We start from the raw sequence: 13,952 nt of genomic DNA on the forward strand, positions 1-13,952 counted from the left end.
TGTCTTATTCACCGGCAGCTAGCACATGCATGGGGCTCTGTGCAGAGGCTTAACAGGCTCCACGAACCTAGGCTCTACCCCAGGAACTGAGGACCTGAGAGCCACGTCTATCAGATAAGAGAAGTCATGCTTGCTGAACTTCCTCCTCACAACCCAGTGTCAAGCTTTTGTGTAAATCCCAGGTTCTAACCCAGGTGGCTCTGTGGCAAAGAATCCACCTGCCAAAGCAGGAGATGCCAAAGACGCAGGTTCGATCCCTAGGTTAAGATCCCCTGGAAGAGGAAATGGCAACCCAATCCAGTATTCTTGCCTGACGAATCCCATTGACAGAGAAGCCCGATGGGCTGCACTCCACTGGGTTTCAAAGAGCCGGACACAACTGGGCACACACGCACGTAGAAGGAGGGGTTCATCCAAACCAATTCAGAGAACACCAGGCTCGCGCAAACCCAGAAGGCATACTCCCTTCTGATGCACCTTCACCACTAAGCTCCTTGGTCCTCACAACAACCCTGCCAAGTTGTGATTTCGATCCCCCATTTTTTCAGGACATGAAACTGAAGCCTCAAGGGAGCAGGCATATTCCTCCCGAGGCTGTGACAAGAATCCAGGTTGCCTGTTCTTGTTCTCCTGACTCCACCAAAGGCAAGACAGTGTGACCCCCAAAAGCAGGGGTTCTGGGCTCACAAAGCCCTGTGATCTGATCGTGACTGACCCCCAGCTGTGTGATACTGAACTTGGCACTTCAACTCTGTTTCCTCCTATAAAATGGGGACAATAATAATACTTTTGTCCTGGGTTTTGGGGGGAGATTAAGTGAGGCAGCACACGCGAAACCCTGGGCACAGTGCCAGGGCACACTAATCACTGATGGGGCGAGGAAATGGTCTGGGCCAGGGAGCCCGTTTTCTACCTATGAGGCCTCAGGTCTTCATCCACGAGTGGAAAGGCTCTTCCCTGCCAGTTCTGGTGCTGGGGATCAGGGCTGGGGTGGGGGTGGGGGGGCAGAGGAGATTCTGTAGCAAAAATGAGAGTGTGGGCAGCAAGATCGCAGCCCTAACTTCCTCTCTTTTTAATCTTTTGTTTTAAAAAAGGCATGTTTCTGCATTCTCGTCCTGTGGGAGCAAGTGGCCACAGCCCAGCAGCTTTGGCAAAAGGAAGAGCCAGCCCACCCCTCCCACGGCCCTGAGTTGAGCAGGTGGCCAGTGGGTGGGTGGGCAGAGCCTGGAAACAGGACAGGGCTGAAAAGGGGAGGAGGCCAGGATGGGGAGGGCAGAGTGGGAGAGAGTGACCAGGGGTCCAGGGAGGAAGGGATGAAGCCTGCATAGGAGGGCCCTGGCAGGTGGGGGATGTCCTCAGGTGGATCCTGGGTACAAAGGTTTCAGGGGCACATGTCTGCCCACAAGTGTGCGTCAGCAGCCTGTCAATGCCCTCATGTATGTGGTGACACGTGCCGTCACCCTGGGTATGTACACGTGTTAGGAGAGGGTCACAGAATCTGGGCAGGGAGGAGTGTGTGCAAGATAGACAGACACTGGAGCGACAAAATCTCAGATCTCAGCCCTGCTGGGAGGTCTTGGGGAGGGGTCTGCCCCAGTGTGGGCCTCATGGGTTTCGTGGGGATTGGTGTGGGCATGAGGCTAAAAAGTATAGAGACCTTTCCACCTTCAATATTCTTCATTTTTTTGGTTGTGCAACACGGCTCGTGGGGCCTTAGTTCTCCAACCAGGGATTGAACCCAGGCCACCCAGTCCTAACCACTAGACCACCAGGGGATTCCCTCCACCTTTAATATTCTATACTAGAGCTGTCCAACAGAACTTTCTACGATGATGGAAATGCTGTCCATCGTGACAGACACTAGCCTCCTATGGCTATAGAGTATTTGAAATGTGGTTAGTAGGACCGAAGAAACGAATTTTTCATTTTATTTCATTTCCATCATTATAAGTGGCTAGTGACCACCAGGTTGGATTGTGAAGTTCTATGTGCATAAGAACTGGCAGTCCTGAACCAGACCAACCAGAGTGCACATTGTGGTCCAGCTGCTTACTAGCAATTTATTTAACCTCAGTAAGACTATTTTCCTCCCCTGTAAAATGTAGGTAAAGACTAGTACCCACCCTGAGCAGTTGTTTCAAGGATTCAATATGAGACTAAGGTATGCAGTGGCTTTAGCCCAATCCTTGGAGTGTAGTAAATGCTCAGGAAACAACGCCTTTTATAGGCATCATTATCTCCGAAGTGATGAGAACAGCTGGCATCATCAGAAGCAAAATGGACCTTGTTTGCCAAGCTCAGGAAAGAAGCAAGCCAGGGAAGGAGGTATGTGGGGACCATCGTGAGGGGATGGGGTGCTTCCCCAGGCCCAAGCAACCTGCCCTTGGGTGTAAGCAGGCAGGGAGGCAGCACCTGATTCAACAGACAGACGGGAAGGGCGAGAGCACGCTGATAGTGGGTCCATCGTGGCTGAAAATGTGGGAACATGCTAATGGGCCATGAAAAGCAAGATTTACACTGGGAAATTGCTTTTCTGGCTGCCTGGCAGGCACAGTGTCCTGGGAGTTGCTGGCTGCCTGCCCACAGGAGGCTCATCACCCTTTCTGGCCCGAAATACCCCAAAATGCTGACTCGCAGTAATTCCAAACACCTGGGGTCCTCACTCAGCTTGGCTATCAGCTTGTTTATCCTTCCACTTGAAAGATAGACACAAGGAGCTGCAGCCCCACTTCCTCCTGGGCCATTTGTAAGAAGTATCTGCTACGCAGGGATGGGAAAAGGTCCCTGAGACCCAAGATCAGTTACCACCATCTTGCCCTCACGGCAACTTCCCCACCTTCACTCCAGAGCCCGGGGCATGCCTATGGGTATCAGCAGATGGGGACGGACACAGCTCATGACGGCACAGTCCCGGAGCCAGACACGGCTTACGACGGCACAGTCCCGGAGCCACTCTGCACTCCTCAGGGGTCTGACTATCAGGAATCTCGTCTGTCTCTAGGGTTTTCCTTTCATTGGCTGCTTCCTCAAACACACCCAGGACTCCCTCATTCTGGAGAAATAAACAACCATCCTTCCCCAAACTTGAAAAGCTGAAAAACATGGAGCCTTTCTCTCGACCCACAAGCCTTGGCCACTTCCTTCCTCCTTCCTCTGCTGCCAAACTTCCAGAGCAAGTGTCCGACATTTGCTGCCTCCTCTTCCCACCTCCCACGCTTCATGAACCCACCACAATCTGGTTCCCACCCCCGGCTCCCTGGAAGAAAAGTTGTGCCAGCCCCGCCCACCCAGTGGCCCCCACCCCCACCCCTGCAGTCCCCTGTGGGCCTGATCTGCCTAGCCTGCCCCACGACAGGTGACATTTGGCCCCAGTGGCTACCCAGTTTGAGGCCCATCTTCTCTCTCATTTCTGGGTCATCACATTCTCCTTGGCAGGCCCCCCCCAACTTATTTTCACTTCTTCATCCCCCTCCCATCCCCCTCTGAACATCTCTACTCCTTGTTCTCTCTCCACCCATCCTTACCTCTTTCCCTGCCATCCCTTCTACCCAGGACCATTAAGCTGGGATCTCTGTGGAGGCTCTGAGCATTCGTGAACATCCCTAAAATTTTAACTAAATTATTCTGGGTCTGTGCATTGTTCTGTAGAGAGGACGCATAGTTTTCATTAGCTTCACAAGGGATTCTCTGACCACCACCACTGCCCCCGCCCACCTCCCCCCAACCCCGCAAAATGATGAAAGCCACTGAGCGTCACCCAAGGGTGAAATCTGCTTCTACACAGCCATTCCTCGCTTCAGAATTCTAGTCCCAAATTTCTAGCTACTCACTAGAAATACTGTGATCGGCACCTCTTAATCAAAGTGCAGTTTTTTCTCTCCAAATCGCACCACTCCAGGTTAATATCCCTAAGCATTCTACCTCTCTGAGATGAGCTGGGGTGATTTCAGAAAGTGTCTGCTCAAAGGTAGACAGACCTGTTACCTGTGAGAGGATTAACTTGCAATACTTCTGGTGGTCAGTAACTCACAGTCCAGGTTAGCTGGTCTGATCACTTGGCACAGAGCAAGGCCTGGGGGCATGGGACCTGCAGCAGATGGGATTTGAATGTCTGGGGGAAGGCGCAGAGCTGGGGTTGGTCGCTGGAGCAGCCCCAGTCGAGGGGCCGGAGTGTGGGCCGCAAGGAGCTGCAGCCGACACTGCCGTAATATCTTGCCATTGAGGTCTGCTCTCTCCCCATTCTACAGTTAAAGAAACTTGAAGAAAGAAACTTGAGGCCAAGACTGTGAACCCAGGAGTCCTGAATCATCATCCTTTGCTCTTTTCAATACCCTAACCTCTCAGACTCCCCTAACTTGGGGTCCACAGATGGGCATTAGGGTGGGGGGTTTGTGGGAAATGATATGCAACATCTTGGGAGTTGGAATGAGTGTGCTTTGGGGGGTGACTGTGGCTCATGCGAGATCCTCTGAGAGCTTCTAGATTCCTCAGTTAAAAAGCTGGGGTCAGATTTGTTCAGAAATGAAAGGAACATCCTGTTTGCACAACGTGTGTGTGCGTGTGCGAAGTCACTTCAGTCACGTCCGACTCTTTGCGACCCTATGGACTGCGAAGGCTCCTTTGTCCGTGGGATTCTCCAGGCAAGAATACTGGAGTGGGTTGCTATGCCCTCCTCTAGGGAATCTTCCCAACCTAGGGGTCGAACCCATGTCTCTTATGTCTCCTGCATTGGCAGGTGGGCTCTTTACCACTAGAGCCACCTGGGAAGCCCCTGTTTCCATAACACCCACCTCTATATACTTTAAGCAAATCCCTTCACTTTGTGGGGGCTTCAGTTTATCCATCTGTGAAATCAACTGTTGATCATTTGTAAGCCTTCTCTTTTTTTTTTCTTTTTAAGCAATAGTATCCTTTCTTAATAAGAAACAAACACAGCTATTCAGGTCCCCAAATGGCAAACAGAGCAGAGGCAGCAGGGGCTGGGGGCTCAGAATCCCCACTGCTTGGTTTTCTCTCTTTCTTCTCCCCAGCTCAGCATAGCAGCTCTTCCCCAAGCTCCACAAACTAGCATTTGAGAGCCAGGAAATCCTAGGACCTTTTCCTGAAACCACACATCCCTCCTCCTCTCCACCCCAGCTGCCGCCGCCCACTTCCAGACTCCAGCCATCCCGCACTCCCAGGCCTGCCCCACGCCAACCCAGCAGAAGCCTTGCTGGGGACACAGAAGGCCTGGGAACCCGAAGAGTCTGTTTGCTGCAGGGAACATTGAACCAACAGAAGTTCCAACATGTTCCTTGTTTGGGCTGTGCCTAGGTTTTCTTGAATGGGTTACAAAAAGGAAAATTAAAAAATATATATCCACAGAGCTTGGTGACAGGATCATAGCAGGCAAAACAGGGGGAAATGGTGAGGGGCTGCTTTCTCCCAGCTTCAGGAAGCCTCCTGGCCTGGCTCCAATCACATGTACACCCCAAAGACTTTCAGAGAGAAAGGCTCCAAGGGGTGAAAAGCCAAGAATTGAAATGGAAAGAGGCTGAAGGGCCCAGATCTCATGTGTCACTGACTTGTGTGACCTCAGGCAAGCCCCTGACCCTCTCTGGACCTTATTTCCCCATCCCTAAGACAAGGGAGCACTCTTCATTCTGATATTCGTAGGCAACTGAGGCTATTCTGACCCCTAAACCATCTCCCACTTTGTGCTTCTAGCAAAGCATCTTACCAGACAAGGACAGGGATGCAGGCAAGAAGGGAAACAAGACCCAGCAGTGAGAAGAGGGCTTCCACATGTGTATCTGCTGGAACAGGGCTCAATATTTCCCAAGACCATGTTCATCTGTGGGTAGAGGGTCAGTTCTGACAATGAGAAAGTTCTTTAGGTTGAACTGAAATCTACCTCCCTGTTACGCTAGACATGTGGCCCTGCTCTGCCCTCCAGAGCCATACAGAGCAGTCTTGTCTCATCTCTGGGGCTCAAGATGTCCCTGCAGGGATAACGGGAGAGAATATACCCCTGAGGGGTCTCTTTTCCCTGCTAAAGTCCCCAGCTTCTTGGCCCACTCTCACCTGATTTGGCTTCCAGACCTTGGCCACCTAGCCCACCTCCCACCCCTTCTAGACATGCTACAGGTTTTTAATATTCCTTCTAGCCCCTAGGTATCCAAAAGTTGAAGGCAAGGATTTCCTTGCTGGTCCAGTGGCTAAGATTCCATGCTTCCACTTCAGGGAGCGCAGGTTCAATCCCTAGTCAGGAAACTAAGATCCTGCGTGCCCCATGGTGCCGCCAAAAAAAGGAAAGTTGAAAGCAACAGAGAATGCCTAAGAAGAGTAAGACCACCAACCCCCTGGAGCTGACACGCTCCATCAAAATACACATCACAGAGACTTTGCCTGTGCTGTTCCCACTGTGAGAAACACTCTTCCACCCTCTTCCCTCTGACCAGCTCTTACTCAGCTTTCACTCCCCAATGTCACTGCCTCAGGGGAGCCTTCCCTGATTCCTCCATCACCCCAACCAGTTGAGGTCTCTTTGTAGCTTATAACCCCATGTTTGTGCTCATAGCCTTTATCCAGTTGCATTTAAATAACAATATCTGAAGTGATTTAGTTAATGTCAGATTTCCACTAGATCGTGAGCCCCAAATGGGCAGAAAGTCTGGCATGTGGTACCTGCTGGGCTCAGTCCGAGGCCAGGAACAGAGTCTATGCTCAGGAAATAGTTGTTGAGTGGATGCAAGGGTCACAGACTTGTTCCTCCTTTTATATGATGCTGAGACATCAAGGCCGTCAGTGTTTTCTAGCACAGAAGGTACCACCAGCCTCACAGCCCCACCTGACATCTTGGTAGGCAGCCAAGTCCTATAGGGACCTAGATCTAGTGCCTGGGCTGGGTCTCAGCAGCCTGTGACATGCTGGGTGGTGGGGCAGAGGTTGCACCAGGTTGGCCTGGGCTGGGAAGCTCCCTACCACACCACAGAGAGGCTCAGAAGAGACCATGACACATCAACGTGTGTGTAGGAGGGGTGGACGGTGGCCAAGGGACCAGTGCACAAAAGAGGGAAGGAGAGAGAGAAACAGGGACCAGAGAGATGCAGGGAAGGACAGAGAGAGAAAGACGGCAAGAGCAAGAGAGCGAGAGCAAGGGAGAATGAGAGAGAGGTGGTGGCGGCAGGGGGACAACCCAGACGCCTACCAGCATCATCTTGCTGTCCCTGCACTGGGAGGTAAGGCTCTTGCTTGACGCCCTGTTGGAGCCAGTGTGTTGGCACACACATCCATATGCACCCATGTGTACGTGTGTGTGTGTGTGTGTGTGCACGCGTGCACTAGCAACAGGATGCAGGCACTGCGTTCCAAGGCTGTGCCCTCACTCTCTGGGGGGGCCGGGGCCCCAGACTGCAGGGATGCTGGCAGCAGTCACTGCGTGCCTGTGCAGGGAGGCGGGCAGGCGGGAGCAGGGCTCAGCAGTGTCAGTGTGTCTCAGCCTGTGTGGGGGCGGCCGCGTGGGGGCGGAGGGCTGCGGCAAGCACCAGAACATGTGCGTGCCTTCCGCTCTGGTGGCTTGGAGGAAGAGTGGGGGAAGGCTGTCCCCCTCCCTTGTCCCACTTGACCCCAACTTCCCATCCTTAGCTGCTGGCCCCTGAACATCACCTGGCCCCCTACCCTGGCTGCCGTTGCCACAGGCTCTTCCTGCGGCCTCGGGCAAACTGCGTCTCTCTGGGTATTGGCTCCACCATTGATGCTGTGAGGAGACAACGTCTATGGTCCTCCCAGCTCTGGTGTTTGGGAAGCCTGAAATTTCTCACAGGTGCCTTTCACAGGCAGAGGCTAAAGAGGGTAGCAACTCTAACGGTGCCTTCCAGCATCTGCAGAAGTGCTCTGATCCCCAATTCACAGATAGTAAAGCTGAGGTACACCAGGGACAAGGAATCTGGTGCAGTCAATTAGAGGCAGAATCATGATGGGAAAATAAGTGACAGTTCAGAGTTCCCTCATCCGCAAGGGCACACCTTTCTTCCCTGGAAGTGTTCCCCAGGCAGGGCACCACGAGGGGGCCCCCTTAGTCTTCTCTCCATATGAGCGGTGATGGGGACCTACACGCAAGCCTGAGTGCTGCCACCAGTCCCCTGAGCCAGGTCATTTCACCTTTTCAAGCCTCAGTCTGCTCATCTGTAAAATGGGAGAGTGAGTCCTCTCCCTCCCTCAGGGATGAGCTAGTGGGTGGAGAACTGCCACACTGGCCCCAAAGCGCTGTGAAGGTGACAGGTTGTCAGAAGCAAAATAAAACACAGTCCCGTCTTTGCAGGGGATAGTGCCTCATGGCACAGGTATTTTCACTTCTCCAGTATTACACCTAGGATCCTCCTAACAGCCCTGCCAGGAAGAGAGTGGGATTGAGAAACGCATCCTGCAGATGTCAGAGCTTGTGTCCAAGAGCGAAGGAACCTAAGCACCCAGGACCCTTGGCTTCCCCCCATCCACCCCACCCCGGAACAGGGAGCTGCCTCTGGTCTCCAGTGTCCCCCACTGATCAGCCCAGCCTGAGCCTTGTTCATGATACAAAGCCATGGGGGCTCCAAAGCCAGCTCTCCCCTCTCCCTCAGGCAATCTTGCTGGCCTCTGCAGCCCTTCCCCCAGCTCCAACATCACCCTTGAGTCAATTTCAGATCCTTTTCTAGAGAGAAAAGACTGGGTTGCTGTTCTCTCTGGCCTCCCTCCCTTCTCCCTCCCTTTCTCAAGTAAAATCTCCTTCCCAGGCTCTCTCTGTACAGCCCAGTGATTACACAGGCTGCAGGGTAATTCTGCCTCCCTAACTAACCTCTCCTGGGACTGGGATTCAAAGCCCGGAGAATGTCAAGGGCTAGAAGAGGCATCCTCCTTCTCTATCTCCTGGAATTCACCCCTTCCTCCCCCTGCTGCCCCACCCACCCCGGGTCCTGGTCTTCCAGAAGGTTGGGTCTGCAGGGAGCTCTGACCCTAGCCCCCAGGCCCACTCTGACCCTGGAGCTGGGGGTGCTGCAACCTGCCTCCTGCCTCCAAATAAGCCTGTGTGCTCCTAAGGTCTGGGCTTCTGTTTCCCTCTCCCATGGGACGAAGGAGGACTGGAGGGGTCAAGGAAGGAGGAAGTGAGCTAGTCTCTGGGTTCCCAGAGACAGCCCCACCCCAACCCTCTAGGGAAACTGGAATCAAGTTCCTGGCTTATGTGAATCGTATGCTGCAGTGGGACCTCCATCCAGGAGCATCAAGAGGCCCCAGAGCACTAATTCTGACCCTGACCCCTCAACCCCCTCAGCTGGCTGCCCCCTAGGCGGGGCAGGAGCCCCTCCTCTGACATCCTCAGCCAGCCCTACCCTGGGGTCCTCAAAGGCCTGCAGTCAGGAGCCAGGCCTCACTGGGCAGGGTGCCAGGAATCCCTCAAGAGGCTCGTGTCCTCCTCCTGTCCTTCTCTGCAGCTAGGAGGCCAGGGCCCTGCAAAAGGAGGTCAAAGGCCCCCATGGCCCCTTGGAGGGCCAGCCTAGCTGCCTCTGGCAATCATCATGCTGGTGATCTGAAGTGGGCGCCTGGAAATGGGAGCGCAGCTTCCAGGTGGTAACAACTATATCCTGGCTGGCCAGGGCCTTGGGTCACCCCTTGAAGGGTGGTCTCCGTAGGCATCTGCGCTGCCCATCCCGACAGAAGAGGAGCCTGTCCCATCCCAGCCAGCCCGGTGGGTGAGGGGCAGGGCTTGGTCAACCCCTTCTGCCAAGCTGGGCAAACTCCTGTTAAAAAGCAAAGCCCTGGCAGGTGCCAGCCCCCATTTGAGGGCAGTGGTGATCTCAGGGTGCCACAAGTGTCACTGTGTCTTCACAAGAACCATCTCACTTCATCCTCCCAGTCCCTCTTTGTCTCCAGGTTACATGTTGCGGGAAACAGGTGCCATAGTCTGTCCAGTGGTAAGGTCTGGGCCTTGCACCCTGTGCTGAGTGCTGCCACTACCTGGTCATTTGGATTGAAGCTTCAAGTGAATCAGGAAAGCCCTGCCTCCCCAGTGATGCACCCTTGGCCTTTTAAACCCAGGCATCAGAGGGGTAGCGTCTCATCTTTTTTTCCAATACAAGCATCCTCAGGCCCCATCCTTAGGCTTCCTGACGTCTGGCGAGTCCTGACCTTGCCCACACCATTTCGTAGGTTCGAGCATTTTTCTAGGGAAGATAGACTTTCATCAGATTCCTGGAGGAATATGTGACCTTAAAAATGTTAAGGGCACTGGTAATTGTGGAAGGAAATTGATCAGATTAGGCCTGGCCTTGCCTGCCACCCTCAGTCTTTCTGCCACGGTCACAAAAGGGCTCCAGAAATTCTGCCCATGCCCTGATCCCTGCAAGAGCCCTGGCAGACCGTGGGGCCAAGAAGGCTCGAGAAGGCTCTCGGTGCCAAGTCACCACCAGACCACCCAGTCTTCATGATAGCCATCTCCACTTAGGGCAAAACAGCAGCTTTATAAGCGCCTGAGTCACATCTCAACTCCATTCCACTGCACTCTGTGACGCAGTCCTCCCAGAACTGAGCCTTGGTCTCACCCTGAAAGGCAGCGCCCAGCTGATCAGGGAATCCTTGGCTCCAGTGGATGCCGGAACCCAGCTGAGAAGGGGTCCCTGCACAAGTGTGGCAGACAGCCTGGGTCCTCCAGAGCAGCCCCAAACATTTCATTCCTGCTGTCCACACCCCACCCTCAGGACAAAAACACACTCAGAAAGACAGGAAGTCTGCAGACAGGAGTGAGCACACGTCTGCACATGGGTATGTGTGTGTACAAGGGTCTGGTGTGTGCCTATAGGTGTCAGGATAGCCTGGTGTGCAAGTGTGTGTGTGCATGTGTGTGTGCAGGCAGCCTACTTGTACACAGTCACGGGCCCACCTCCCACACACATGCAGACACCAGCCTGAGCTCACACATGCCTTCAGCAGCCACACTCCCACCCAAGTCCATGGGCCCAGGCCTCAGACACACACACATAAACCTTCCCAGGGGTATGGCCCCCAGTCCGCACAGATGTCCATATCCAGACCTCACAGGGACACCAGCCAGCCCAAGTCCCACCTACGCATCCTTACACAGACATATATTTACATACAGCTGATGTGCACACAGCTCCAACCATGTGTACATAAGTGACGCATGTATGCACCTTCGTTCTCATGCAAATCAGCCAACGGACCTCCTTGTGCCACTTGCATCCATCCACCCCTGCAGGGCACACTTGCATTTTCAGGACCTCCACACAAAGCACACACCAGTACCTTCCCCCAGGGCACGTACACATGAACACTTGCACACATTTTCAGTGCACGCAAGTGTACCACAGAGTCAGTGCTTACACAACAACACACATCAAAATGCACCCTTGCGTGTGCATATTCAGACCTTACAGCAGCACATATCTGCCTACAGGGTGCCTCTCCCCTGCACTCCTGCTACTATACCAGCGGCCACCCAGGGCACTGGAGCTGCATTGCCCATAGGGCAAATTCCGCCTCCAAACTGTACCCTGCTGTGGCTCTATCTCCAGATGCTTCACAAACATAGCTGGTGGCACCTGGGAGTGCTCCCCAGACACTCCACAGTCCATGGGGCTATCCCAAGGGGCTCTCCTCTCCCTCCCCCACCTCCTCCCATCTTTCTCTCCACATCAGTCATCAAAGGCAGGAAATGAGCTCTGAGGCTGGACAACTTTGACGAGGGACCAGAGCTGGTGCACCCTCACATCACTAGCCCCTGCATTAGCAGAATCCCCCCTCCCACAGCTCACTGACTGTCTCTCCCCTCCTCCCAACACCCAAGAAGTCTCAACAGGGGCTCATTTATTAACCCCTGCTGTACCATTGCTCTCACCCTTGGCAGAGCTGTCAGGGGGAAGGAGGGGAGGGGCTGTGCTTATAAGGAGAAGTCGGCCACTCCGCACAGCTGCTGTAGGTGCCTAAAGGCAGGAGGAACTACCCAGGAAATGATGAGCTCTCTGTCACCAGAAGTAACCAAGTTGAGGCCAGATGGCCACCTCAAGAAAAAAACTCAACAGGGGATTCCAGCCTTGGACTCAGCTGACTGGGAAGAACCCTTTTAAATCCTGAATTTCTGCCAATTTGTGTGTGCCCAGGTCATGTGCAGTCGTGTGTGTATGTACGTGTTTGCATGCACAGACACTGCCACGCACTGTCAACCCTTCACCTCTACACACACACTCACGTAGCTAGCCTTGGCACAGCTTGGCAAACATGCCTGTGCCCAACTCTAGGCACTCTGCACATGCAAGCACCTCCAAGCACATTCAGTCTCCCTGTGTGTGCACGGAAAGCAGTGCAGGTGCCCCCCACCCATGATGCTAAGCCCCCTGAGCCCTCCAGGACTCTCTGAGCTGCAACTCACTTTCCTAGTTCCTCGAAGAGCTGGTACTCTTCCGTGAAGCGGGTGCAGGTGATGGTGGCCATCCTGGCGCTGGGCGGGCAGGCGAGGCTTGGGGCTGTAGGACCGGGACCGGAGCGCTGCTGCTCCCAGAACTAGGGGCCACTCGCCTGCCCGTGCTGCCAAGTGCGAACTGAGAACCGGCTTGACTGACGAGCCCCGGGCTTCTGAGCAGAGCACTGTGGCTGCTCACAGCCTCGCGAGCCTTCGTCAGCATCCAGGTCCCCATGGCAACCACCTCCGAAACGCCCTGTTCCCGTTGCCCCGGTAACTGCCTCCCCAACACCTGCCTGCCTACCACTGCAAAACCTGCTCCGGACGCCCTGGCCCTACCACACACAATACTGCAGGCCTGTGTGGGCCCAGGAGTGGGTGGACCCAGCACCCCCAAGGTGATGGACTTAGGGAGGGGCTGGCAGAAGGGGAAGAGAACAAACTTAGTCCGCAAGTGATCTTCAGTCTTCCCACCACCCCCACTTCTAACTGTGGGGCCCTTGTAACAGACAGGATGGGATTAAGTGGGGCAAAAAGGCAGTTACCATGGTAACGGCCAGTGGGTGCCATGTTCCGGATGGTCCCCAGAAAAGACAGGAAGCAGTTACCCTGGCAACTTCATCTCCTCTGGAGAGACAGGTATTGCCCCGTTGCCCTGGCAACTGCCAGGTTCTAAGGTTTACAGGGAAACGATGGCTAATTCATTGGGATCTCTCTCTCTCAGTAGATCACTATAGCCTCTTTAACTATCTCTCTGCTCCCTTGTAATTTTTTTTGCCTCTGCCTCTGTCTTTCCTATTTTGCTCTCCCTCTCTCTGTTCTTTGCCACCTTGTCCATCACACTGGCACTCTAGCTAGGGACAGAAGTGCAGAGGAGCTATCGGGGTTCTGGAGGGAACATCCCTGGCAGCCCACTCATCCCAGCCCCTCTCAGCTATGACAGTCAGCTGTCCCTCAGGTCCCCTCCGGAGGTCTCTTCCTTAGCCACGCTCTTAGCCCAGGCCCCCAGAGGGGCCATGCAGATCTGGTCTCCTGGGGCTCATGTCCCAGTTTCTGCTCGTGCTCCACGTCAAGGTGAAAGAGGCAGAAGCAGCAGTGGGGAGGGGAGCATGGCCTGGCTTGGAGGGGAGTGGCCATGGACCTGCCCTAAAATTCTCATTCCCAAATTCTGTGGGCACGTTCCCTGCCAACTTCAACTCTTCAGGGCGGTAACCATATCTATGGCCCCAAGATCTCACCCCAAGACCTGGGGGGTTAAGAAGAAAAAGAACTGGCATTTAAAGATCTGAGTTCAATTCCAGTCTTAACATATATTGACTGTGTGATGCTGGGTAAGTCACAGCCCCTCTCTGAGCCTCTCACTCCTTTTAGCTGCCACTGGAAAGGAAGGCTGTGAAGATAGAGTAGGCTGAGAGCTGTGGAGGCCTTTATGAAGTATGTAAACATGAGGCCTCTTTTTAGTTTCTAGAAGCGGCAAAAAGAAGATCTAAAGTGAGACAATGACTACTTCCATCACTGCAGC

At 53.9% G+C, this 13,952-nt stretch overlaps 1 protein-coding gene across 1 annotated transcript in view; it reads right to left on the bottom strand.

Annotated features, from left to right (window-relative positions):
- Nucleotides 1-12,462, bottom strand: part of CAMK2A (calcium/calmodulin dependent protein kinase II alpha) — a 65,414-nt gene extending 52,952 nt beyond the window's left edge. Inside the window, exon 1 of the mRNA XM_052642648.1 lies at nucleotides 12,401-12,462. Coding sequence (XP_052498608.1) covers nucleotides 12,401-12,462 — 62 coding nt within the window. The remainder of the gene's footprint in view (nucleotides 1-12,400) is intronic.
- Nucleotides 12,463-13,952: the final 1,490 nt, after the last annotated feature.

The sequence above is a fragment of the Budorcas taxicolor genome, chromosome 7, assembly GCF_023091745.1.
Source record: "Budorcas taxicolor isolate Tak-1 chromosome 7, Takin1.1, whole genome shotgun sequence".
NCBI lineage: Eukaryota > Metazoa > Chordata > Mammalia > Artiodactyla > Bovidae > Budorcas > Budorcas taxicolor.